General features: G+C 41.1%; 3 protein-coding genes across 7 annotated transcripts in view; 1 reads left to right on the top strand and 2 right to left on the bottom strand.

Annotated features, from left to right (window-relative positions):
• Positions 1-480: 480 nt before the first annotated feature.
• On the bottom strand, positions 481-11,420 carry ehhadh (enoyl-CoA, hydratase/3-hydroxyacyl CoA dehydrogenase). Its single transcript, XM_006788577.3, has 7 exons — positions 11,196-11,420; positions 9,689-9,792; positions 8,769-8,938; positions 8,291-8,402; positions 6,890-6,994; positions 3,298-3,639; positions 481-2,868 (listed from the first exon to the last, which is right to left on the bottom strand). Exons 1-7 carry the CDS (start codon positions 11,267-11,269, stop codon positions 1,616-1,618), a joined length of 2,160 nt encoding a protein of 719 aa, XP_006788640.1. The 5' UTR covers positions 11,270-11,420; the 3' UTR covers positions 481-1,615.
• Positions 11,421-11,519: 99 nt separating this feature from the next.
• tmem41aa (transmembrane protein 41aa) lies at positions 11,520-18,153 on the top strand. Its single transcript, XM_006788576.3, has 5 exons — positions 11,520-11,881; positions 13,410-13,560; positions 14,045-14,206; positions 16,273-16,411; positions 17,360-18,153. The coding sequence occupies exons 1-5, from the start codon at positions 11,700-11,702 to the stop codon at positions 17,572-17,574; spliced, it is 849 nt and encodes a 282-aa protein (XP_006788639.1). The 5' UTR covers positions 11,520-11,699; the 3' UTR covers positions 17,575-18,153.
• A 393-nt stretch (positions 18,154-18,546) lies between these two features.
• Positions 18,547-27,588, bottom strand: part of igf2bp2a (insulin-like growth factor 2 mRNA binding protein 2a) — a 56,864-nt gene continuing 47,822 nt past the window's right edge. For 3 of the 5 annotated variants that reach the window (XM_035906688.2, XM_035906689.2, XM_006788574.3), the window contains 7 exons: positions 27,088-27,225; positions 26,425-26,517; positions 25,598-25,720; positions 25,154-25,228; positions 24,871-25,002; positions 24,515-24,628; positions 18,547-23,334 (listed from right to left, as the gene is read on the bottom strand). In XM_035906688.2, coding sequence (XP_035762581.1) covers positions 23,236-23,334; positions 24,515-24,628; positions 24,871-25,002; positions 25,154-25,228; positions 25,598-25,720; positions 26,425-26,517; positions 27,088-27,225 — 774 coding nt within the window. In that variant the 3' untranslated portion in view covers positions 18,547-23,235. The remainder of the gene's footprint in view (positions 23,335-24,514; positions 24,629-24,870; positions 25,003-25,153; positions 25,229-25,597; positions 25,721-26,424; positions 26,518-27,087; positions 27,226-27,588) is intronic. The other 2 variants (XM_006788572.3, XM_006788573.3) reach the window with 2 other exon arrangements.

Here is a 27,588-nt window from a genome sequence, read left to right as displayed (position 1 = left end):
CAACACAAGCCAGCTGCTCAGCGTGGAGTGTTTTTACCGCTAGGTGGCAGTCAATGGTGGCAACCCGAACATCTGTTCATTGCTGGACGTGGGATGGGATTTACTTGAGAGTGAGCCATTGATTTCTATAAACGCAATTTAGAGTTGCGTGTCTCCCCCGGCTCTCCTGTGTCACCGCTTCGGCTGAGTCAGCAGAAAACACAGACCCAAGGAGACCCTGTGGACAAGTGACGTGAAACCCCGTGAAGAAGCCAAATAAAACTACACTTAAACATATTCACGCCCCAAAATGCCTACTTTAAGTAATCTGATTACATGTTATATATGTAAAATAATAAATTTACTTGAAATATATATATATTCAGTTTATACCGATCACACTTTCCTTAATGATTCATTATTTGACTAAATAAACTTTAGATTTTAGATATTGCATCATTTTGCTGAGGAACAATCTGAGGACCATCGCAGATCAACACCTGATTGTAGAATGTCTTTATTGGAAGAGTCAGATTATACTGTGCAGTATCATTAGTGACAACCAGGAAAAGCAAAGAGTTAATTTACATTCAAACATTAGCATTTTATGTGCCATATATGTTTTTGGTAAACAATTTTAAAAGCACAAACTTAAGTAAAGACATTTTATTCACAATTATTAGAGTTTTATTTCCTCTGTAGAGCTTCATCTGCTGCAATACATTCGCTGGCTTCAAAACCTGGTCAGGTCTGTTTTTCACTGTGGCCACTCCTAGTATTGTGTCCACCTCCGTGTGTGAATAAAGTAGACAAAATATAAGAAATGATAATACAGTCAAATTGTACAAACTGTCAGTAAGATCAAAATAAAACGAGGCTGCAGTTCAAATCCAGTCTGAGTGATGTTGTTATCCTTTGGGCTTTTAAATGTGTATCTGTTGGTGCCGAGTGCTCATATTTGTTGAGGGATCTGGCTTTGCAGTGTCCAAGTCCTACTTCCCCCATGGGGACAATAAAGTATCTGTCTGTCTATCTACAGACAACACTGCCCAGCCTCTCCACAGTGGTCTGGTCCGCCAGAGACAGAATGACTAAGTGCTTTGCTGAACGCCACAGGAGGTCCCTCCGCCCTGCAGTCATCCATCTCTGCTGAAGATGTATAATTTCTTCCTTCTGTTATTCTTATCAGCTGACATTTCACATACACTAAGATGACTTGCTTCCTGCACATATCCCCAGTACTGTGCTGTTAATCTACTCCCATCACACTTTTCTTTCAGTTTATTTTTCCAAATTACGGTTAATTTTCCTTAAAGCGTGTGTTATTTTACTCCTGAAGATTTGCACTATTACTTTTTTGGCTCAATCTATTGCATCAATCTTTATTACTGCTACTAATACACAATAGACACTGTTTTTATCAGTATTTCATGTTGAACATATTGATCTATGAGGTGAGCAATTTTCCTGTCACGATAAAAAACAAATGCGGTTGGCAAAGACAGGAGGTCTTTTTTTGGTTTAAGGTAAATGCATTTAGTTTTACAGGTGCTTCTTATTATTTGATTATGCAAGTCAACATTTAATCAGCTTATAAACTCAGAAGTGCATTAACACATTAAAGTTGAAATGTTGTTTACAGCTGGCTGCGGACTTTCTTAATCACTTCCCTCCACTTTTGGATTGGTGGGCTGCCGCTGGCCACCAGCTTCCTGAGCAAGGGGCAGGGCTGCAGGCTGGGCACATCAGGGTGAGCCTGGTAGTAGTGCTCGAGCCTCTCAAGGACCTTGTTTAGGCCAACTGTGGCAGCGTAAAACATGGGGCCTCCGCGGTGTCTAGGCCAGCTGTAGCCAAACACGTAAATGACGTCGATGTCTTCAGGCCCTGCGGCTATTCCGTCCTCCAGGATGCGGAAGCCCTCGTTGATCATGGAATAGAGGCAGCGCTCCAGCACCTCCTGGTGGTCTATGCGGTGTGCCACCAAGGCGTGCCGGGCTCGGTACTCATCCAGGAACCTGTGCAACCAAGGGTCAGGCTTAGCCACCTGACTGCCAGGTTTATCATACTGATACCACCCTCTGCCTGTTTTCTGACCAAACCGTCTCTGCTCGCAGAGCAGGTCTCCCAGGGGGCTGTACCTACGACCTTGTCGGAGCCTCGTTGGCTGTCCCGTTGTCGAGTCGGGCATTGCCAAGCCATCAGCCATCCTCACTTTCCAGCCCACATCAAGCCCAGAGAGGTCAGACATTCTGAACACACCCATGGCAAACCCAAACTCCTCCAGCACTTGATCCACAAACTCAGGTGTGGCTCCCTCTTCCAACAAGAAGAGGGCTTGTTCCAAATACGGCTTCAGCATGCGGTTCCCCACAAAACCCCGACAATTTCCAACTGCCACACTGACTTTCCCAATTTTCTTTCCCAGTTGCATGGCAGTTGCCACAGCAAGAGGAGAGGATTTTGGCCCATAAACCACCTCCAGCAGCTTCATGACGTGGGCTGGAGCAAAAAAGTGCATCCCAACCACAAGCTCTGGGTTGCGGGTTTGACAGGCCAGCTGGTCGATATCTAATCCAGAGGTGTTTGAGCACAGGAATGTGCTAGGTTTACAAACAGCGGACAGCTGCTGAAAGACCTTCTTTTTCAGAGCCATGTCCTCAAACACAGCTTCGATGACAAGGTCGACATCTGCTACTGACTGGATGTTACGGCCATAATTGATCTTGTCTAGAGCAGGAGCGACCCCACGTCTCTTAGCCCCTCGCTCCAACATGCCTGATATTGCCTGCTTTGCCTCCATCAGCTGCTTCTCTTGAGTCTCCACAGCTACCACAGAGAACCCTGCCTGTGCAAGGGCAACAGTTATGCCTCTTCCCATGGTGCCAAGACCTGAAATGACAAAAAAACAAAACAAAACCAAAAATCACGCTGACTATAGGGGGGGAAAAAATATCGGAACCAAAGCCATGCAAATGCCAAAGACATTTCTGTTAAATTACAGGATATAAATATATGCACGGAACATTTTGTGCAATGCTAGACTGTAAATAGTTTTACGTTGGCAGCATAGCGTTTTTCCAAAGCCTGCAATTTTAATACACAAGCTGCTGAGCTTCACATATCCAGATTGTCATACATCCAAGCCTCGCGGCAGGGAAGAGACATCCATTAAAACTCAGCTGAAGTGTAAACAAGGGCTTAGTTTCCATAGGCAACTTGGATGTGGAGATGCCACTCGGATAGTGAGATGAGTCAACGTGCTTGTGATAAATGAAAAGGTCGGGACAAGTAGAAATTAAAAGCGACAAAAGCCCTTACCAATCACAGCTGCTTTATGTACAGGCCTGGGCTTGCTCGTATCCCAGCGGGCTCCACTGGGCATGCTCCACCTGCCGACGGCTCTCTGAGCAAAGAAAAAGTACTGCAGAGCGTGGGCCTGGCCAGAGGTGAAGAGAGTAGCCAACAGCTCTCTCTCCCGCTCCATTCCCTGATTATAGGGCAGGGTGGCCGCTGCGCGCACCGCCTGGACACACGCAATTGGTGCTATGGCTCCACGGGCAGTCCGGCGCACACTCTGCATCACTTCCTCAAACAGAACATCCACATCAGGAGGGCACAGACACGGATATGTGCTTATACGACGTGCATCCAGCGGCTGATCTGCAGGGGGGGAAAAAAAAAGGAGAAAGAAAGAAAAAAAGGACGATGTGATCCCAGCCGAATGATCGCCTGCTTTCAGCTTCGTCACACTTCTGACAGCTAAACCTGTAGTCTGCAATTACATTTCTGATTTCTGTGCAGATGCCTCTGCACAATTCGACTTTTCAAACCGAAAAGTGCCTCCCATCTTCCAGAAGTACCACTCTTTTCCACTTTCTCAAATTTGTCAACCAGCACTCAGCACACACAGTCCAGGTGTAATTGGTTTTTCAGGCACACTCATCCACTCAATCACTAGATAGCCCGGTAGCTTCTACGTGCAGAGGGATTTGACAGACCATTTCCAGATAATGGGAGGGACCTTGCCAGTTTACTGTTACCATTCACCTTGAATAACGCAGATCTGAAACAGAATGAAAAGCAAAATAGACAAAATAGTAGAGGTGGGAATCCCCATACATCCCACGATACGATATTATCACAATACTTAACGCACGATACGATATTATTGCAATTTTTAAAATATTTTGCAATATTCAGATTCTGTGCATAAAGGTAAACTTTATCAATATTCATTTTATCTAATATCAAAGTCTCACACTCAGTCTTTCTCTCATTTCAGTTTTATTGTTGACAAACTGAACGGTTTGTATTACAGTCTAGTCCAACTTAACTGAACGCAACCATCTGGTACAATTATAGCTATTCTGAACTATGCAATTTATGAAAACTATGCAGCCCATTCAGCAACTGAAGAATTTGAAAGTAAATTAAAACAAAATATAATTTTACATTAATTAAGTTTAAAACTTTCTTATTTAAAATAAAACATGTCTTAAATTAAAATAAGTAAACTGTCATGTTTATTGCTGCCAAAAAAAAAGTTAAACACATTTGGACAGTGAAGGAATGTCAGGATTCTTGCTCAGAAAAAGGATCAACATGCTCTGAAGTCAGAGCACAAAAACCTTTTTTGTAACAAAATATCGATTTCTGCTGTCCCTGTATCGATACATTATTAGCAAACAAAATATCACGATACTACACAGTATCGACTGAATTTGCAATCCTTTAAGCAACATCATCCCCCCCCCCCCAAGCCAAATTACATGAAAAGATTTAATATAAAGATACTAAAACTTTCGAACGTAAGATTTCTAGTCTGATGTAATTCAAGCCTGAGGAACAATGACTGTGACGAAGATGACCACTCGGCTAAAACCTTGTTAAAAATCTTAATTCCCGTTCCTGTCTCCTCTGACGTGATTACATGGGACAGTAGTCAGAATCCTTCACAGCTCCACTGAATTACACTCAGCCATGGGTCTGGGCCAGAAACTGGGTCACCATGGCAAAGCTTAAAGGGACAGTGGCCACATTTGATTATGAGTATCCACTTAGTCCAATAAGGAGGTATTTTGCCTAAAACAGCATACTGTAAGCGTGGAATGACTTATGAGGGTCATTTTAAACCAGTTTAATGCACATTCTGTCTACAATAAATGTCTGTGAAGTATTGTGTGTCAGTGCAATGCGATTCCTGTGTAATTTAGGAGAGTATTATTGAAGCGCTTAATCTGTAAATGGTCGAGCTGTGGATTTGTTGCGCAGCGGTTGGGAATCCTGGCCGTCCTCACAGATGTAGCGGGACAGATGTTGCAACCGCTGGGGTAAAAAAGTTAATCTCGTCACCAGCCTCGACTTGCGAGCTTGCGTGTATATGGTGTGTGTGTGTACATCTGCGAGGCCACACGTGCATCAGTTTAAGTGCAACTGCTCTTTGGATAAATATGGGCCCACACACTGTGTGCACAGACTGATTGTACTCCGCGGGTGTCGTCAGCTGCGCGTCTCGATGTCACAAACAGTCACGCTCGGTTTGTAAATTTAATTGCACATTTCTCGTCCCTACTTAACACCCCTGCTAATCAACCTAAAAGGCTGGAGTATCTGTTAAAAATCTCCACAGATTCGGCCCGATCTCCTCAAATCTCCCATCTTGTACGCCGTTGGCGTCTCCGTCTGACTCACTCTAAGCCTCGGCTTTACCAACAACACTCACTTCCTCACCCACTCAAAGTCAACTTGGCAGTAGAGTGCGGAGAAAAAAAAAACATTTGTGTAAAAAAAAATGTTTTTTAAAAAAAAAAAGCACAAGACTGCAATCATCTTTTGATTGTAAATCAAACCTAAAGACTTAACTGTTTACGTTTTGTGCAGATGTAGTGAGATTGCTGCCAACATAAATGCCTTTGAAATGAGCTGTCACTGCCAAGAAATCTCACCAGAGATGAAGATAACATCTCTGGAATAAAAATAAATAAATAAAAATCTAGCACGCACCCTACAGGGTAGTCATGAAAACATCATCTCACGTTCCTTTCGTGGAGAAGAAACATAAGCTCTCGCAGGGCTATGCCGAGGCAGGACTAAACAAAATGTACCTTCCCCTCACCGAACCACACAGCAGAGTGGGTGGTGTGTGCATTATTCTGCAGTACTAGAGGGAATATAGCACTCATAAATGCTCAAATGAATAAAGGGAATAGGACATTCTGATATGCCTCTCTGATTTCTTGCTGAGTGTTGGATGAAAGGTTTCGTAGTACTTGTGTCTGTATGCCTAATATGAGGTTGCTTAGCTTAGCACAAAGACCGGTAAAAATTGAGGTTTTTTCCAAAAAGTAAATTAGATGACTGAAAAATTTTGTCATATTTTTTCATTCAGGCTGAGTCTACCAATGCTTTCTGTCACTATTTATCACCATCTAGCAAATATGAATGGGCCGCTCTTTCCACTGACTGATAAATCATCCTAAACTACGGGGATGTGGCACACTTCGCAGCCCATTCAGCGAGTAAATGAAGCTGGTAAGCACGTGTGGGGGAAATCCTCATCCTCCAAAACGACTGGTGAGGGCCCGTTATGAATATTCTAGGAAAGTTTGTCCCTTTTCGCCCTTCTGAATAATACAGCAAAAGCAGTGAAGACATCAGAGCACATCTGACAGATCCATGAAACATTTATGGCTTCTGTGGTGAAGGATCTGGCTGCTGCATTTTCTCCTTCCTTTTACTTCCACAACCTACATATCAGCGCTTCTTGATGTCAGACTCGCCTAAAATAACTGCTCTAGGTGGAATTTCTTCCCTGCTTCCACAGAATCAATTTTTAAACCAGTGAAGAGAGAGAGTATAATAAGCCAGTGAGTACCATTTGCTTCTTTTTTCCCCTCCCTCCACATCTCACCTGTGACTCGCTGGGCAAACTTCACAGCTACATTCACAGTGTTGTGATCAGTAATCTGGTCCACTAATCCGAATTTCAGTGCCTCTGCGGCAGTCACGTGGCGACCTGTGGGAGACATGAGTGTCGTCAAGGCTCCATCAAGGCTGAATGATACGATGAGCATAATATAAATTAATGAGGACCGTTTCAGGTGACCTTGGCATTTAGACGCTTAGCTTAAAACCACATCATGTCCTGTTTTAGTTAAATAAAGGCAACGTCTCACAAAACTAAATGGCATAATAGAGTAAAATAGACTTTAAATAAATCAAAAGATGAAGAATTATAGTTTGTGAAGAACATTTCAGACATTCTGAACAGGGCAGTGAATCGCCCCTGCAGCGTCACATAGTAAAACGTTAATTCATGCTGACCTCTGCTGGTCATCCATGTAAACTGTCTCCTGGTTTATTTTCATTTTATTTTCAGTCACACGTGAAAAAAAAAAAAAACCCTTACTGTTTCCATAGGAATTACAGGGGTAAGTAGCAGACAGGTGCTGCTAATCAAATACAGTTAAATAAATGATCATTAGCAAGTGTGAGCGTTTCTATGAAAGCAGGAGCTTTGGCAGACTGCCAACATCCAAACAAATTCACCTCAAGGTCATAGCGTGCAACAATCAGAGAAACTGCAAAAATAAATAAAGGAATAAACCAACTTAAGAGCAACATCTTAGGCCTTAGTTTGTTTGTTAAATATTAAAGTCATGGATGTACAATCAGAGACACACTGAACAAATATGACTTGTTTGGTTTCCAGGAGAAGGCCTCTTCTCTCCAGAGGCAGCACGGCTCTGTTTGCAGAATTGCATCTGAACAAAACATAAGACTTCTGGAACATTGGTCATAATGCACAGAAAACAAAACACAGCAAATCAGCACAAACACCTCACAACAACAGTTAACCACTGTGGTAAAGGGCTGATCATTCAGACTCTGGATACCCAAGTATTCTAGAGTCAAATGTGAGGCTCTCTGTCCGTGAGCTAAAGCTCGCCCAACCACAACAACAAATCTACAACACTTGCTGTAGGCCCAGTGACTAATATGCTGTGTTGAGACCTTAAGAGAGCTCTGCATAATCAAATGCCAGCAAACCTCAATGAACTGAAGCAATGTTGTAAACACATGATGTGAGAGGCTGATAAAGTCTAACTATTGCCTCTATAGGCCGTTCTACAAGCTACTGAATAGTTTCTCATTAGTTTTTAGCAGGACTGCATACAGTGACATGTCTGGGTGCTTTATTATCAAAGGTTTTAGGACGTGCTCTTCTTCAGAAACCAAAAGTTGCTGGGAGTCGCCAAGTTTAGGAAACTTTATTAATCAAAGTCAGACAGTGTTAACTTCTTTCTGCTACCTGTGGTGATGAGGTCCAAGGCAGCCGGGACACCGATGAGCCTCGGCAAACGTTGGCTTCCCCCTGCACCAGGCAGCAGCCCCAGAGTCACCTCTGGAAGTCCCACTTTGGCCTGAAAAGGCATAAAGGCACAAAATTTGATAAACGGGACGTACTGAACTGTGGAGGTTTAGACATTAGTGAAAAATGTTTCTGGAAATATTCTTTGAATATGATATGTGTTATTCTGCCTGGCTTCTGTGAGTGACATAAATATCAAATGTATTCTGGACAGATAAGATTTTTTTAAACCTTTTCAAGTCTGACACAGACAAGCTCACTCTTTTTCTAGTCATTTGCAAATTTATTTAAAAAAAAAAAACCATTATTATGCAAAAGCTTCATAACATGCAAGATACTGACAGACATCAATGCGTTACGTCGCTGACATTAAAGAGACACTGTCCGACAGGGACAGAGATCTGAAGCATGAACTAACTTTAGAGTGTGCGATCCGATAATGACAGCCAAGTGCCAACTCAAGGCCTCCACCTAAAGCGATCCCCTCTATAGCTGCCACCACGGGCTTGGAAGCAGCCTCGATGGCGTGGATCATCGGTATCAGGGGAGGCCCAGACATCTGTCCCCCAAACTCCTTGATGTCTGCTCCTGTTGCACAAATTCAAATTGACAAAATGATCAGAAACTTGGAGAAAGAAAGGTCATGAGAGATGGATATGCAGATCAGCAATTCATTATTTTGTGTGGCTCTTTTCTACTTTTCTCAATCTTGTCTGACAGATATATTTGGGTTTTAGTTGAGAAAAAACATGTTTCTCCATTTTTCATATTTTACAGAATGAAACACAACGGTTAAGCAAATAAGCTCCAAGTCAAATGATGGTGGACATAATGACACAAATAGTTGAAAAATGTAAAGTTTAGGATTATTTCTTTGTGAAATTATTTACTTCTGGTTTTGCTTTTGTGTTTACACCTGCAAATGCCATGACAGGATCTGTGTTGTTTACTGCATTATGTGTATGCAACAAATCACCTTTTAATGATGGAATATTAACATTAAATTAATTTAAAAAAAAAAAAAAGGGCAATAAAAAAAACTACTGAAAATGTGTTTATTTTGTTAGAGTATCACTAATATGTTTGGTTGCTTGTGAACTTCACTGACACTTTGTTCCCTCTTTAGGGAATCGAGGTGCCCACTCTGAAGGGAACTCAAACTGAAGGGAAAACCCCAGAAGAACAAAGTGGGATCAACTTGATCCAATCTGTCATGGAGCATGTTTTTAAAATATACTTTAAAAATTAATTTCAATAGGATAAGTGAAAGAAGATGGGCAGACAGAGACACTGACATTATAAATAATATGATAAAAAAACAAACAAACATGTCCATACCCCCACAGAATATCCCATTCTGGCCACAGATGACCACAGACTTCACTTCTGGCTCACTGAGTGCTCTCTGCATCAAGTCGACAATGCCTTGCCTCACCGCTGCACTGCATGAGGAAAAAGTCACAACTTTATTTGGCCTTTTTTTCCACCCTTTGTGAAATTTTAAACTTAACAGTAAACTGTTGCTGTAGCCCTTCTTCACAAATTTAAAATAAAAGCATGTAACAAAGACAGGCACAGCAGCATAACCTTTGATAATTAACATCGATGTACTTTATTTTTTGATAATTTTAAGGTACACATCAGAATAGAATATAGTAATATAGAATAGAGTAAATAAATTCAATTATTGCTACAGCTTAAGTGACTTAAAGTAAACTTGTGAGGTCCAGTAAAGGTTCCAGGGTCCAGTAGATTACACTGTGGTTGGGTGTGTTTTTAGTGAGCTGTTAATTAATCACAGTTCTCTGTTGTAATGTATTAAGCCTCAAGCTGTTCCTAAAGCAGCGGTGGTAATAAATCACCCTGAAGTAAATGCCGTGAATGAGATTAACTGATCACTAAAATGTACTTAAAAGGTATGAAAACCTACTAACTCTATATGCAGAAGAATGGCAGCTGCCAGTTTAGGAATAATCTGCATGATGAGACCGTCTATAAAAAGTACCAACTACAAAACTTTTGTGTCTATTTGTAAACAGGCTGTAGACACCAGGGTTTATGAAGGGGTGTATATAAAATAAACAAAGGACCTGTTTTGCAAGTAGCGACTCTGCGCTCTACATTATAAGCAATTAAAATATCTTTATACAACTAATATGGTATTTGTTTTAATTTTCTACTTCCCTCTTGGCCAGATTGTTTTTTAAACATTAAGTATGATAAGTCTTTTTACTGGATAAGTAAGTAAGTAGGTAAGTAAGTAAACTGTATTTATTAAGCGCTTTTCACAGACAGACAATCACAAAGCGCTGTACACAAATATTAAAATAAACAATAAAATCAATAGACATTATATACAATGTAAAAGATCAAATGTAAATAATGTAAAAAAATATAAAATATGTAGATCAACAAAAGGCTTGTTTGAACAGAAGAGTTTTTAACTGTTTTTTAAAAGAATCCACAGAGTCAAGCAAACGTAATTGATAAATAAAGGACATATAAAAGTCACTTCAACTTTCACCTGGCACAGAAAGACTTGATATCACTCATGTTTGACAGATTATGGTTCAAGCCATTTACAACAGCAATCAGAGGATCACTCTCTCTGACGCCACCCTCTGGTAAAACACCTGAGTTACTATCTTCTGGTGCACAAAGCTCTCTTTCGTGATAATACTATTTGTTCTTGTGTAAGCTGCAAATTGCTGTTGCAGCTAAAGCTCTACTGTATATAAAATCAACCAGGCACATGTGAATTCGCATTACGAGACACGCTAAAAAAAAAGAAAAGAAAATTGCAGTATAAGAAGTTGTGCAGACCAAGTTCATTAAATCAGCTCACCTGAGTGCATTAACGGGAGGACTTTGGAGAGTAATCAAGCCCACGGAGCCCGAAACGCGAGTGTACTGAGCCATGGTGTCGAAGGAATACTTGGAGATGTCGCACTCTCTTTTTTGCTGTGCAGACTGAACTTTGAAACTTGACTTTAATCCAGTTAGCAATCCTTCATCACCTTTGTCACACTTCCTCCCCCTCCATGTAAACAAACGCTCTTCTTCTACGGCAAACACTCGCGCTTATCGCCCCCTACCGGAAGCAGAGTTTATGAGTAATTATTTTTTTCCCCCGCCTTTTATATTATTGATATGTACTTTAATCTGATTAATAAATTATAAGATATACTTGTGGGTGCTAGTGGGTTAGTACTTTGAATATTTTAACTGTTCTATTGACATGGGGATGTGACGTCACTGCGGCGGTTGGTTGCCGCTTCTTGCCGTTGCTATTTACGCTGACGGCAACCGGGACGTGAAGCTTTTTTCTGGCTATCAAACTCAGGATAACATGCGCTCCCTCGTAGGACTAATTACGGTTGTCGCCGCAGCCAGCTTGTATCTATATTCCCTGTCCTTGTACCTCCCCGCGGGACCAAGAAAGCGTTCTGTCCGGAGCGCCGAGGCTGGACATGTGTCCGAGGAGCAACAGCAGCAGCCCGGCGACTCCTTAGACGAAGAAGAGCCCAGCAGGTGACTGGTATATTTAGCTGGTAACCCATAGTTTGGGGCTTTGTTATATGCTGTGCATAATTTAGCTTTATTTAAATTGGACCCTGCTGGGTCACTAGTAAGCTAATGTTAGCATGCAGCTCATAAAAAGACAGGCAGCGTATGTGCAGGCTTTTAACCCCCCTTCAAAAAGCAGTGACTCTAAAAACTAACTCTAACTGAAGCCACTTTTGGAAAAGCTAAAGTTAAAATAGCAAGTCCAGTTTTTGCTTCTGTTTTAACTTGTGAGGATTGTCATCAGGTCATAATTGACAAGTGCTGTGTTGTTGTTTACTGTAGAAATGTAATTTGGTTTTAATACAGTAGATCAACAATGTCCAGCTCTTCCTGCATTATTTTGCGTTTATCTGGGCTCAACCTTTTTTTTCCCACTGAAGTGTAGTTTTGGTAATGAATGAAAAAGAACACGTTCAAAGCTGTGTCATCCCAAACCAAGTCACGATTTTTCCCCATATAAAAGTTGCACCAAGCCAGGACCCTCTTCGCCTAAATTACATGCAGAGCATTCAAGTTTTCAAGCGAGGTCCGACTTTTGAGTGATGAAACCTCCTTCCGGTGTTTGTGTCATTCAGATAATTCATAGAAAGAGGTGTAATGGGATCCTCATATCATTCATTAGCCTAAAATAATACTTGTGCTCATTGGGTACCCTTTTTGACTGCTTGTTAACACAAATATATAATCAACCAATCACACGGTGTGAGTGGCAGTTCTCTGGGTGAACATGGCTTGTTCTCACAGCACATCAAACCCTGAAGCAGATGGGCAGAGGATTACATAGGAAAAGGAAACTGATGCTGGAATTCAAAGGAGATTTTTCAGCACCCTTTGGGTACTTTTGTACCAGCTGACCATTGTTTAAACACCACAGCCTACCTGAGTGTCATTGTTGACCATGTTCTTTCCTTTATAGCAGCAGTGTGTCCATTGTCTTCTTCCAGCAGAATAATGCACTGTGTCAGATAAACTAAATCTGGTTTCTTCAACATAAAAATTAGGTCATTGCACTCAAATGGCCTCCACAGTCACCAGATCTCAATCTAATAGAGCACCTCTGGGATGTGGTGGGATGGGATGTTTGCATCCATGGATGTGCAGCTGACAAAATCTGCAGCAACAGTGTGATGCTAACTGTTTGACTGTCTCACAAAGAATGAACTTTTCAAAGAAACTCACTTCATTCTTTGTACTTATCTTGGATTGAAGTGAGATTTGTCAATAGTAAAACAGATGGTAGTTAGAAAAAATTTCAGTTTCTTTAAAAAATAGCTTGGTTTTTTGAGTGATGTAAAAAGACTGTTTTGGTATCAGTTTTAGCAGATAAGTATAGGTATAGAACCATGTTTGTAGTCCCCTCAGAAATCACATGGGTTACTCTTTTGGCTATTTAAATCTAAAAGTAACATTAAGTTAAAACATTTTTGGTCTTTCTGTGAACATGAAGCTGGCCTGACAGAAATGACTAACTTAAATGTGAATGTTCTCACAGGTTAAAGTTCCCTTCAGACTTGGAGGAGCTGCGGGAACTCGCTGAACTCTTGCAGTTCTACAAGACAGAGCACACTGGATATGTCCTGCTCCTCTTCTGCAGTGCTTATCTCTACAAGCAGTCCTTTGCTATTCCTGGATCCTCATTCCTGGTAAGGTAATAATGTCCTGTGTACAGATAGATCCAGGATGATAAGGCAAGCATTGTGATGAGCACAAAACTGGTAGATTTCTTGTGCTGGTTGTCTTAAAAACACATGTAAAATCCTTTTAATGAAGCATTTTGTATGTTTAAATACATTACGAGAACACATGGGCTAAAATATGCCAAAAGTGTCACATCTTGTAGGTGTGAAAAGATTACATTTGCATGCAAGATGAAGGAAAATTTAGAAGGCACTTGGGCAGCATGCGGTATGCAGCTTGTGTCTCTTGTTTAAATAAATGTGGAGGATAAAAGAATATTCAGATAATGCAAATGACAATCTGAGTGGGCAGAACTGCCAAAATACTGGCTTCACACCAGTGTTAGATCACAAAGTATTTCTCTCCTTTCGCATGTAGAGATGCCACAGAGCTGTGTGTCAGATGATGCCTATTAACGCGGGCTTTTGGTCTCCATTTGTCATTGTGTAGAACATTCTTGCGGGAGCTATATTTGGACCCTATCAAGGACTGCTGCTTGCCTGTGTGCTCACAACCGTGGGCTCTACAATGTGCTTCCTCCTCTCCCAATTCTTTGGAAAACACTACATTGTGAACCTCTTCCCAGATAAAGTCTCCACGTTGCAGAGAAAGGTATGACCGGGCTGTCACACAAACAAAACCCACTGAAGGAAACAAAGATAGTTTTTGAAATACCGGTGGACTAAAATTAACAGTTGTTTTCTCAGAGAACAACTGTTAATTTGGCTGTGTGTGCTGTAAATAAACAGTAAAGAGGGCTACGCTTTATCTTATTTACAAAAATCAAATGTTTTAGCTGTCAAGCTATTATTAACAATAACACTTCCAACAAGAAGACATTGGCCATATCATATTATCACTTTAGAAATCCAGTATACTCACTTCTGCACATAGAATCTGATAAATCAGTGACTTCTTGTCCTTGAAAAGGAAGAAATGGTTGACAGGTGTAATTTCAGACTCTGCTGTCAAATGTGTAGAAGCGACATTGTTGTGTCCCCTCACGAAGCCCAGGAGAAAGTTTGACACAGAGCCAGCCATAACCTAAAATTTCAGAGATAACAGCTACCAGAATGTCAGCTTTCTTTGTTAGGTAGGCCTTTCTGCTTCAGGCTGTATGTGTGCTTATGTGAAAGGGGGTGTTTGCTACATCACTCTTCTTGCTCATAAAATAGATTGAGTCCCACCTACTCCAGTCAGAGACACCTGGTGATAGAGCAGGTGATAGAGGTCTGTAAAGAATATGAAATATGTAACCACTGAAGGCAATACTGCTGGCTCAAAGAAAAAAAAAAAGACAACAGGACAATGCTGGCAGGAAGTCATTAATCTTGTGAATTCATGAGTTTATGTGTTGTTGTTGTTGTTTCTTTCTGACAGCTGCACATTAGACCCTGAAACCTTAAACTCGATCCACTTAAACAGCTCTGTCTCCCATCTCACCGTCTGATGACTGAGACGTGGAAATCACTTTAGTTTGTTGCCAAATGAAAATGTAATTAATTAGTTATTAAATATTTTGGCTGATAAATATCCTACAAATAAATCCTAAAAATAGGTTAAAAGATCAGCTGGTCTATGTTTAACCTGTGGCGTAAACAGTGTGAAACAGACTTGGCAGTTCCAGGCATAAAAGGATTCTGTGTAAGAGTGCAAATAACTCTGATTTTCAGCTCAACATACACTATATTGCCAAAAGTATTCACTCATCCATCCAGATGATTGAATTCAATCCAATAGAACTCCCCTGGGATGAATGAGAGCGGAGACAGGCCTTCCTGTCCAACACAGTGTCTGACCTTACAAATGTGCTTTTGGAACAATGGTCAAAAATTCCCATAAACAGACTCATTAACTGTTATATCCTTTTCAGACGAGATCGGGTCGGGTGTGCTCAGGGATGTATGGCTGCAAGCTAAGGTGCGAAGGGTGGGCCGACATCATATTAAGCGCTATGGGTTAAGAATGGGATGTCACTAAAGTTCACATGTGTGTGAAGCCAAACGATCGAATACATTTGGCATTATGTCACTAAGCTATTAATTTTGCTTGGTAGTACAGTGCTCAGGGGACGTGAGAGAAGCAATAGTGAAAAAGGAGTCAATATTTTTTCTTTTTAAGTTTTAATAATTAAACCGAAAGAGATCAAATGCAGCAAAACCTGAGACATGGCTTTGCTGTGTGGGTCACAAAAAGAATAAGTTGAAGAGAACTGATCAAACACGCTCCTATGCACGGCTCACGTGCTGACACAGCAGTGGCTCTCCCTGACCTAAAGTACTCCCTGTGCTGAATGCTGAGTGGAGTCAGCTGCAGAGGGCGGTGCCAAGGACAGGAGAGAGGGATAACCCACGCGCACAGGCAAAATAAGGTAGGCCTGCTGGGCCTGTAACGGACGTATATGTACTGACAAGATGAGCTTCTTCGTAGCTGGTGGGTGTTTGGCAAATATCCGAGTATACTGAGAGTTATGCCAGATTTGGATTTGCATTATTATTCACCAAAAGGACTACTTGACTGTAACGCTTTGAAAAGATGACTCTTGGTATAGTTTTGCTGATGAGTTAACTTGCACGTGACTAGTTGATGTGAACAGGGGACGAGAACGATGACACACACCTACCTCCTGCCTCTGTAAATATCTCCAGCCCGTCTGATCTGTTCTCCATATCTTCCAGGTGGAGGAAAACCAGGACTGTTTGTTCTTCTTCCTGCTCTTCCTGAGGTTCTTTCCCATGACTCCCAACTGGTTTCTGAATATGTCTGCCCCAATTGTAAACATCCCCATCACCTTCTTTTTCTGCTCAGTCTTTATTGGTAAGCACACACAGATTTTCTGCTTGTTGACACTAAGTGAGGTACGTCTAGCACTCCACATTGAAAACAAAATACTGGATGACGATGGGCTTCAGCTTTTAAAATAGTCAGTCACTATTGACAGGCTAAAACCAAGCTTATTAGCTTTAACTTTTTGAATTATCGCTCCCTGGAAAACTCTGCTATATCTATTAATACACCTCTTGATTTAGATAATTGTGCCTATAAAAAATCATAACCATATCTGACTTAAACTGACTGATTTCCTCGTCTTTAAACGATACAGTTGCAGGCATCTTTGCTCTGGTCATGATCATTTAACTTGCACAGAGAGCAACAACCTCTTTGACTCTGACTTTCAGGTTGAAAGTTAAATCGTACCGTTAATAGAAAAGGAACAGAACAGGTATAAATGTTGGCAACAGTGTCGGCCACTTGTAGGCTCTTAGTATCCAGCGCCCATCACACACATGAAAACGTTGTTGTTTTTTCCTTACTAATTTTGATAACTGCATTTGTTTGTTTTTAAGGGTATTAACAAAATTATTACTTATATGTTCGAAATAAATGTCGGATTGATTGTGATGTTGTTACTTACCAGCTCGTGCCAGGCCTCCTACAGCTGGCATTAAACCTAATTAAACTCCTCTTCACAGCACAGACTTAAGCCTGGTTTCTACATAGATATGCACACTAAGAATTTATATGGTGGCATATGCCAACACTCCGGTTTAACCACATGAGTTGTAATAGATTAAAAACAAGTAACTGTTTTTAAAGGGGGGAAAAAAACACAGTTTTCATGTAATAGCATAGGGTTAGGATTATGGGTTCTTGGACCTTACAGGGTTAAGCAACAACAACACAATGCTGCATCTGTCATTGCAAATTAAGTTACCCATCGTGTCTCAGCACAATTTGTTCTTGCTCTATTGTCTGCTTCTTCAGGCCTCCTGCCATACAACTTCATCTGCGTCCAGACAGGCGTCATGCTATCAGAGGTGTCATCGCTGGATGACTTGTTCTCCTGGGAGCGGCTCCTGCAGCTGCTGGCCATCGCCTGCATGGCTCTGCTGCCTGGTGCCCTCATCCGCCGCTTCAGTCAGAAGCGACTCAAACTTGGCACCCAGTCACAGAATGGACTCGATAAGAAGGTCCAGTGATCCATCCTGGGACTAAGTTTGTTTGTTAACATACTGATGCCTTCTGCCCTCGAGAGCGAATGAAACACACACACACGTGTAAAGTGCTTTACTGTTGCACAGCCACCTGGACAATTCACAGTGGGAGTATTTGAGAATTATGTCCTACCAGATATTTCCGTGCCACATGTTGGCACAGCAGTAAATGTTTATAGATGTAGGAATGTACAGTGGTGACACAAAGGGGAGGGAGGGAGGGGGGCATTTTAAGGAAACTTTGCTCTTGCACTCATGTTCAGAAAGCAAGTGTTCAAAGTGCCTGTCGTGGAGTTTTGAACTCACACTTCTACCTCCATGAGCACCAGAAAGAGATGGTGTAAATGTTTGTTGTTGGTTTTGTGGGGCTTTTATGATTTTTCTTTTTGGTTTTGTGTGCAGCACACACTATATGAGTAGGTTATTTTTTTATTGTTTTGACAATCACTTCTTGCAGTTTCAGTGTTAATCATTTTGAGGGGGGGGTCATTTAGAGGCCAGAATTTGACCTCTGGAAAAGCAGCGTGACCGGTTTTAATGGCTCGTTATATGGGACGTGTTTAACGTGTTCTCCGGTATTGTCTGAAAACCGATGTGCAGTTAATTTGGGTGACTGGAAGCTTTAATCCTGCTAGAAAAAAATCCTTCTTTGCAGTCTTTTTATTGGTTTAGCAGTAAAATGTCTTTCTTCTGATTTGTATATTTTGTTTTAATGTATGGGTTTCAAATTTAATACTTGGTGATCTTATGCACGGTGCAAGATGAAGCAGAATCACTGAGCAGAAGCTCCAGTGCACTCGGTGGATGAAGGGATTTGATTTTTTTAATGGTTTTACTTCTGGCTTTTTTTCAGTGTGACTGACCTTTGGTGTGTCAGATTGTAAGTGTTGAAAGCACCTTTTATTAGAGAGGTACAAAACCTTTGAAATAATAAAACGTGAAAACAGTTTTCTTTCAAATATTCTTTATTGCTCAGATCCAGGTTGCTCAGCAATACAGTTCACTCACAACTCAAAACAACAGCATGGCTGTTACCAGAAAGGCACGGATCCACGTGATGTAGTAACAATGGATCGTATGTCTGTCCAGTGCACAGTCACCAATTACCTTGAGGTGTTTTTGGGACCTTTTGGCCTGTGGGAAATGTAGGACGTGAGGGTTTGTGACCTACTGAGGAAACAAAAGGAATCTCCCAAATGGTGAAGAGCAGTTAAGAGTCGGATCGATGTAAAACCACAAATTGAAGTATAGTGCTATATGACGTGTAGTACATACTGGATCGCCTGCAATAGTCTCATGCAAGTCTTTGCATTTTTCTCAGTTCACAAGTTAGGACGACAAAAAAACAAAACAAAAAAAACACTGCTGTGGTTCTGCACATCTGACCAGACTTGATCCTTCATCACCTGATCCATACTTGTTTTTGTTAATTTGGATGGTGTTGAATATTCAGTCCCATAAGCAGAACAACTTTTACCAGCACTTTTATTTTCAGACCTGGTTATTCTGCCCACACATGTCTACTTTGCATTTTCTTTTTCTTATCCCCCCACATCCCCATCCCAATCTTCAAATCTGTTTAAAATCCTAGCTAGGACACAATTTAACAGCAAGTAGTGATCTAACATGACTGGATATTAAAGAATCCCAGCTACTGCTCCAGACTACATTATATAATCAGTGTAACTGACAAGAAAACCAGATCAACAGAAAACAAAATAAAGCCTAAGTTATTCAACCGCTGTGCGATATGACTAACAGCACTGTGCGTCCTCAGTGATGCGAGTGTGTTTTTTCCTGATACTGAAATTAATGCCTAGCAACACCCTACTGAACCTAGAAACACCAAAATCCTTGGAAGTAAAAAAGAAAGTTACTATGATGTTTGCAGGTTTTGCCTCAGACTGTGGCTGAGGGGAAACCTGCTCTTCTAGTAAAGAGCCAAAAACACAAGAGAGGCGGAGGCCTGAGGAGTCCTCTGCAATGTGAGAAAAGAACTTCAAATCTGCTCTAGGAAAAAGAAAAGAAAAAAAGAGGAAAAAAAAACCCTACTCCTGCCAGTCAGACAAACCGTAAGTGACAAAATTCAATTTTCCAGTGCTACTGCGAACAGACATGCCCTACTAAAGTGAAGCAGCCCACCGCAGGAGTCATGCGCTCCAACAGAAGCACTGTACTGCATTCGTGTGGGTAAGGTCAGGGTAATTGAATCAGGTCTGGTGAGCTAACATCATCAGTATGAGGTACTGTACCGGCTGTGGTGGAGGCGTGCTGAAGCAGCCCCAGGCATTGTGTGAGTTTGATAGACCTTTATGTTTTATTTTGCTAATCTGTGTTCACTGGGACCAAAAAAAAAAAAAAAATCCCTAAAATAGTGCCAAAAACAAACTAACTTTTACTACATCATTTATTTATTATATTCCTTTGCCCTACACTGGTTTTAGTAACTGTAACTAAGTCAGCCTTGGATTCAGAGGTAATTCTGAAATGTACAGCACAAAAAAAAAAAAAAAAAAATGTAATAACCGGTAGATCGATGAGAAAACCATTTAGAGGTCAGCTTGAGGGAACCTGTGACGCTCTAAACTTCTCCCACCATTTCTCACAATGCAGGCGCAGACTTGTAGGTGTTATAGAGAGACAGAAAACGATGCATTAATGTGCGACTATTGTACATGTTTACAGATATACAGTTATCCTGTCGTACACAGTGACATTTCAACGACTAGAGTTGTTCTACATTCTACACAGAAGACTAGGGCTTCACACCACGTTCAAGAGTCCTGTCAGTGTATTTTTGCAGCTTTGTGTTTTCATCAAATCAACCCCAGAGGATGCTGTTATCAAATAGAGCTGGTAAAATTGGGTTGTTATAAAAAAACAAAACAAAAGTAATTTTATTTTTTTATGTTATTTTTTTCCACAAATGAATAAACGTCGTGGTTTGTTGTTAAAAGTCTCAAAAAACCTGGAGGTACGGTTGGGAAAGACAAACAAAAAAAAAACAAAAACAGGAGGTACAGTCGGTTAGTTTCTGTTTCTATCAACTGATTTTTCTTTTTTTTCATTCTCTTTAATTTTTTTTAAGGTGAAATCAGTACACAACATCCACATTCAGAACCACATCGGGCAGGTATGTACCCCTTAGATCCTGCTCTTCATTCCTTTCTAGCAAACAAAACAAAAAAAAAAAACTGACTTGGAAATTCTTTTGTATCATTAAGAGGTTGTATGGCGTCCAGGCAAACAGTCCAACAAAGTTGACTACGGTTATTTTTAGTTGATTTTTTCTTTTACAAAGTTTTACTAGTCGGCTGGACCTGAAGAGAGTAGAGATTACTGTAGATCTTTTATCTTTTTTCATTTCATTAAAAAAGAAAATTAAAAACGCTCAAAATGATTAGTTAACAAGGCATACAAAAATGTGGAAAAAAGGGGAAATGAAAGATTGGACTGAGGTACCCTGAAGCCTGAGGTAGATCACAATACTGACATGCGCACTGTTCACATCCCGACCACAAGTTAACGCGGTGGTTCACTTTTACTGCTTTCCTATTTTTTCAGGTTTTTATTCATTATATTATTATTCATAGTCTAGTTTTTGTTTTAGTTTTTTCAAGAAAATAAACACTTCCCTTCAAAATAATATGGCAGTGTCCCACTGAGGAAAAAAAGAAAAGGACTTTGTCTTCTTTTTGTTTCTTATCAATAGCTCTCATGACAAAATAGGAAAAAATAGATTCATAAATATTACTCTCTCTTTTTATATATATATACACACGCACACACACACACACACACGGAGGAAGCTGTGCGTATTGGCAATAACCTTGCGTCTGGAAGATGAAGCTGATGGGTGATGTATGAAAGGTGACAAAATAAGGCAACAAGCTTCTATGTTCTTCAAAGTAAAGCACAAAGGGACACCAGGACCTGCGTGTCCAGCATGCCCGCAGAGCAGGCGGCCAGCTCGCCAAAATAAATTTTTTTTAATTTAAAAAAAAAAAAAAAAGCAAAAACAACAGAGAGCAAGAGGATGACAATCTGTGTGTCGTGTGCCACTGGCCTGGCCTGCTGGACACGGCAAGGGTGATATCTGTATTTTTTTTCTAAAAAGGCTGCATTTTGTACATTCACAGCTGTCATGCCATTTTTAGAAAGCTCCCTGACAAGAGAGGGTTAAAGCCAAACGCGGCTGCGGCTGGTCGTGTACCACAGGTCATACAGCGCCTCCCTTAAAATCCAACCTCGCTGCCACCCCACACACCAGAGGTCTGCACCCTGCCTCCCCCTAACCCTCCCAACCCTGCCCCGAACCCTGTCCCCCTCCTTTAACGGGCCCTCAGCTCACATTCTGTGCTGGCCCTTGCAACGTCCTCATAAGGCCAAGCGTGTAGCGGCGCGCGTCCGAAGAAGACCGGTTAACAGGCGAACGCGCACCGCTCGTTAAGACGTCGGTTTTTGCTCTGATTGAAGAGGAGACGACGAGCGTGAACACAGACGACGTCTACTGCACAGCATGACAGAATTTTACTGATTACAAAAAAAAGAAAGAAAAAAGAAAAATCCCTCAGTTGCATTTAACCTCTCTTGAGCAAAAGTGGCAGTCAGTTCAAGGTTATCAAAAAGCTATGGAAAGTTTTTTTATCCCTTTTTTTTTTTTTTTTTTTTTTTAAAGAAAAGACCCAAACAAAAACAAAAAATACATTGTGTCCAATGAGAGAGAGTGATGAGAAGTGAAGCAGAAATTAGAAGAAAAGAGAGAAAGAAAAAAAAAGCTTAGTATCAGATATGAATGGTGAGATATATTTGAAAGGGACGTTATCTTTTGCGTTGGCACACACACAGGCTTGTTACAAAGACTCAGAACCATTCACCTTATTTACTTATAGGGGTTTTCTTTTCAAATTTCAGTGGCCTAAAAATGGGAACAAACAAGGGGAGGCTGTCAATCAATCGATTACTCAGTCAATCAATCTCAGGTACAAGCAAAATACTAACACCAAGCTCTACTGTCATTTTGATGAATAAAATAACAGAGCATGCTCTCAGTGTGTATCCATACACGTTTCTACTGCATTAATACTGCTAAGGATATTTGATCTCACAATCTAAATATCTCAAACACGCGTGAGAGAAGGAGTCCGCTGTCGCTGGCTCTCGCTCTAACCCAAAATATCAATCACAATGCCTCGTACACACTCGTGTTAAAATAGAGTTGCATTTTCTCTTTTTCTTTTTTTTAGGCCTATGTTAGTCCAACTAAAGAGATAACGTTATGCAGGGCGACAAACTAGTTTTTTTTAAACCGTGAAGACAACAGTTCCCAAATTTTCTGCCATTTCCGCCTTTCTTGTAGGTTTTTTTTTTTTTTTTTGGTCTTTTTGTTTCTTTATTAATTTTTTTTTTTAGCTTCAGTACAATTTCTCCCAATCTATCTGCTCTCACAGGGCTGGCAGTGCACACAATGCCCTCAGCCTTTGGCTCTCACTTGTGTCCCCCCTAGCGAAGTTCTTTGGTTTTGATCCCGGTGCTGCTGGTCTGCCCTGCATGTCCCCCTTGGCCTTGGCCTTAGTCTGGATAGGTCTCTGTTCATTTGGGAGGGCTACATTCATTGGCTGGTGCCCACTGGAGCCACCCGGCTGGTCACTTGGAGTGGTGCGGTGACACAGCGGCGCCCTGCTGGTGCTTCTGTTCCTGCTGTTTGACCTGCTGAATGATCTCCCGGATCTTCCTCTGTGCAGTCTGTAGGAGAGATCAAGAATTAACACAGCAGCAGAACATAACAGGTTCAAGTAAGAATAATGAACAAAGTAAAGGACAATCATCAATAAAAATACAAGTGTAGACAGATACATTTAGGTAAATGCAGTATGCAAGCTTTATCTGAAAGAAAGCGTTACAGATATGAGCAGAGCAACATCCAAAACTGTGTGTGTGTGTGTGTCCCCGCTTGTTTGTCAATTTTAATATTGCAGAAAATGCATGAGCCGAAACTGTGCTCAAAAAGAAAAGAAAAATACAATTTTATACCATTTTTAAAGCACTTGGATGCATTAATCTGACTGCAGCTGACTGAGCCAACGAAATGTGATACGTGTGAAAGCCAGTGAACAGCTACCCATTTGTTTTCACTTTATTATTACTAGTTACTCATATAGACAGTTACATAACAGTTACATTCAGCACACCCAGCTTTGGGCTGATTAGATTTCTCCACCATCAGAAAACTTTCGTGTCCAGCTGGTTACAATGAAAACAAATTGTACTACCAGCTGTCTACATCTGCCAAGCAAAAGATATGCGCAGCTAAGAGCTCAGCCAAGGGGGGCAATATTAATGTTAACATCCTCTCCTGCTGTCACAACCATGAGCCTCTCGTTACAGGCAGATGGATGTTGCCTTCTACACAGCAATAGTAACGGCAGGCGGCTCGGCAGAAAGGAAATCCTTTTTACATAACAGAGGTCTGCACAAGTTTATAATAACTGGGTCACGAAAAAGGTTTTAAGGTTTTTAATCCATTACAGGCACTTTGAGCAACACAATATAGCTGCCATTTAGTTCAATTGTATTCAAAAGCAGGCAGACATTTATGAATCTCAAAAAAAAAAAAAAAAAAAAAAAGGGGGGGGGGGGGGGGTGTCTGCTCACACTAAAATAATCTAGATGGTTTTAGCACTGCAGGCCAGAAGAGAATACACAAACATAGGGGAAGCATGCTGCGGCTGAACAAAGAGCCATTAGACAGAATACACCAGGTTTTATGATCATATAAAAATGTGGACATTACACCGCGTCTTATTGTTTTATGCGATTTAACAATGCCTTTTGTACGCTGTGGCTGCAGCTATTCTTTTGATACCTGTGCAGCAGCAGAACTAATTAGCCAAATAATGAGTATCGCTGGTTTAATTTTGGGTACCTGGCTGGCAAAGAAATGCCCACTGATTTTCACAAAGACCTCGTCGTTCTCATCAGGAGTTTGGTCCCGCGGTACGATGACCTCCGCGCTTGTAAGGTTCTGCAACTCGTTTACCTGAAACACCGACACAGACTCCCGTTATCACAGCCTCACTTTGAATTTTACCTCCAACCTCTAAATTGTGTTTAACTGAAACACCCCTTGAAGCCAATAAGTAATTGCAGTAAACACCAGTATGTGAGACTCTCACAGATAAAAGTTTTATCATGTAAACATAACTAGCTCATTTAAATAAAAAGTTGGAGCAAGTCATTGTTGTTGCTGCAGTTTAAAGGACAATTCAAGCACATGCTTACCGTCTTACCACCTTTACCGATGACCCTGCCAGCTGCACTTGAAGGAACCTTTATGTGTGTCTCCAGTTTGACCTCCTCCTTCGCAGAGAAGAAGTTTTCCTCTTTCAGCTTTCCAAATATCCGACCTTGGGCCTGGAATACAGAGGAGGGAATGAGGCAAGGAGAGACTGGGGAAAATGGGGACAAACAATGATCCACTGCTGTTATGAAAACTATTTATGAAGTTAACCCCCCCTCAAAAAATTATTTAACACAAAGATTCATGCACATATGCAGTTTGTACCTTAAACTGAGCTTCTGGTGTTCCAGTAATGATGACCATCCTCTCAGTAACATCTGGACTCTCAGCCGGAGCGATCTGACACGCACAGAAAGACGCAAATCAGATTTCTAGCTTCTGAACAAATTCATGCGGTATGAAATCATGTAAAGCTTGCGGCCAATAAAATCATGAAAAGAAAATCCCACAAATATATTGAATGCAACTGAAGAATCCAATAAAATGAATTGTCTCTGATTGCATAATCTGAAATGTTTCTCTTCTTTTCCAACATTTTGAAATATGGAAATTGCTCCACCCCAGATCCATGAAATGCTGCTGGGTGAATGATGAGGTGAGGTTTATTTATAAAAACAAAAAAAGACACTCGCTCATTAGATTAGCGACACTCCATCCTCCTCTTTCCCCTTTCTTAGTGAGCACACTGTTGACAGGGAACAAACGCACCTTGATGGAAGCTCCGGCAAAGTGGGCAAGTTGTTTGATGTGCTGACCCTTCTTGCCGATCAGGGCCCCGACTGCCTGAGTTGGAATAAAGAGGTAGACAACCTCCTGTTCTGGAGCCTGTTGCTGAAAAAGGACCACACAGAAAAGAAAACATTTAAAGTACTTTTATTAAACTTTACTATTTATTTGACTGTGAAAGAAAAGAAAATGATTCAAATTCAAATTGTCGCAAAAACGGTTTTGAATATACTTGACAGATACTTGAAGAACAGCCGAAAAAGCTGACACCACATGCAAGGGAGGCTAAATTAAGCCCTCTTTGGGTAAACATCGCCCTCTGGCCGCGTCTGAATGGAATATTTCCTATTAGGGGTGATGCCTGCCCTGTGTTTTTGTTTTTCTTAGCATGGTAACACTCATGTAGTTGAGGTTTATAAAGTGAATTTTTACGAGCCACGGGATAACTCTGGGCTAAAAAGTCCCCTTCCAGGAATATTTGTGGTGTTCTGGTGACTGGGTGATGGTAAACAGGAATCCAGACTCTCTGTCCTACACAGACGCTGACTGAGGCGTTCTAACGGTCTGCTATTTACAAATCCACCTCATTTAGATCTGCCTTTATCTGTTTTACAGCAGGGTTGATGGTTTTAACTCCCATGCATAGAAGCTATTTGCAGAATGCACACAACCAGAAGAAATGTAAATTCTAAAGGGGATTTCACCTGTTTTTGATTATTAAAGCAATCATCTAGGTAGGACAAACAAAAAACAAAACAAAGGATTCAGAGAGGAAACACTGACTGTAGTGCAGATTTGAGGGAACATACTGAGTGCTGGTGGGGGATGGCACTTGCTGGAGGAACCCCATACAGGCCACTGAGATGTGAAGAGTGACTCTGAAAGTGAAGTGACAAGCATGCCTATCAGATGGCATGTTAACACACATGTTAAAAGGCACAGGCACGAACACAAGTCAAGCTCTTTCTTCGGGGGGAATTTCAGGGTAGAAACTCGCAGTGAATCACACACTGAGTGTCTTGACTACGAAGCACGCACATGCATTCTCACACACTGTCTCACGCCGCTTTGGCTCGCGCTCATCAGGCAATGAGTGGAAACTTTGTTTTACTGACAGACTGACTCATCTCCGGAGCAGATGGGGGAATTCTGGTTGCTTCAAACTGTGTACAAAATCATGCAGGAAGACCTGAGTCAACACTGTAGTGTATTTTAAAAATGCACTTCAGGGGAGCCTGGTTTACCAAGTGTTGGAGATAAATTGCTTTATCAAGTCAATCTTTATCATGCACTTGATGTGGGTAAACCAGCAAAGGCAAAGTCATGCTCAAAGAAGCATTTTCAAAAATAACTTTTTCTTCCCTTTTATGGCCATGTGCTCAGGTAGTCTGTGGGAAAAGGGGAGGGGGGACCAACACTCCCCCCCCCAAAAAAAACCAAAAAACAAAAAACAAAAACCAGAGGATACTCACTAAGAATGGGTTGTACCCTGCTGGCGCCACAGCAGGCACAGCGCTACGTGGTCCAGCAGCAGGGGGCAGCACCGGCAGACCAGAGGAGAAGATGCCCAGAGCGTTCAGGTTCAAGCCCGGGATCAAGTTGGCCTGTTGCTGAGCGGACAAAAAAAGAAAAGGCAGTGGCAGAGTTTTAAAAAGTTATCACAACAGAAGACAATTGCTTGGTGTTTAATTAATGCGAATTTTTTTTAAAGAAGCTGATCGGATTTTAACTTTCATTTAATATCCAAAGCATGCAAAACAAAAACAAAAAAGAACACTGCAGTAATCTTGGAAAAAACACAAGTTGAAGAAAGATGAAGAAAACATACCAAACACAAATGACTTAAGCACATTTTAAACTTTTTTTTTCTTAAAGTTAATAATACAAGCAATAAACGACAATTTTGCAAGTATTTTTTAATATAATAATAATAATAATAACAACTCTGACCCTTTTATTTAATCTGATACATT

Source organism: Neolamprologus brichardi, chromosome 16, assembly GCF_056152115.1.
Source record: "Neolamprologus brichardi isolate AB-2024 chromosome 16, ASM5615211v1, whole genome shotgun sequence".
NCBI classification, from domain to species: Eukaryota; Metazoa; Chordata; class Actinopteri; order Cichliformes; family Cichlidae; genus Neolamprologus; species Neolamprologus brichardi.
Note: the sequence above shows the minus strand (reverse complement) of the source record. Positions and strands in the feature narration are given on the sequence as shown.

What these genes read in the sequence shown, in the direction of transcription:
- tmem41aa (XM_006788576.3), top strand. Translation starts at nt 11,700, where the DNA reads ATGCGCTCCCTCGTAGGACTAATTACGGTTGTCGCCGCAGCCAGCTTG. An exon ending in TTCCTGGATCCTCATTCCTG is followed by an intron (nt 13,561 to 14,044) that starts GTAAGGTAATAA and finishes GTCATTGTGTAG; the next exon opens with AACATTCTTGCGGGAGCTAT. An exon ending in TTTCTGCTCAGTCTTTATTG is followed by an intron (nt 16,412 to 17,359) that starts GTAAGCACACAC and finishes CTGCTTCTTCAG; the next exon opens with GCCTCCTGCCATACAACTTC.
- ehhadh (XM_006788577.3), bottom strand. Translation starts at nt 11,269, where the DNA reads ATGGCTCAGTACACTCGCGTTTCGGGCTCCGTGGGCTTGATTACTCTC. An exon ending in CCTCCCGTTAATGCACTCAG is followed by an intron (nt 9,793 to 11,195) that starts GTGAGCTGATTT and finishes TTCCTCATGCAG; the next exon opens with TGCAGCGGTGAGGCAAGGCA. An exon ending in ATCGGATCGCACACTCTAAA is followed by an intron (nt 8,403 to 8,768) that starts GTTAGTTCATGC and finishes ATGCCTTTTCAG; the next exon opens with GCCAAAGTGGGACTTCCAGA.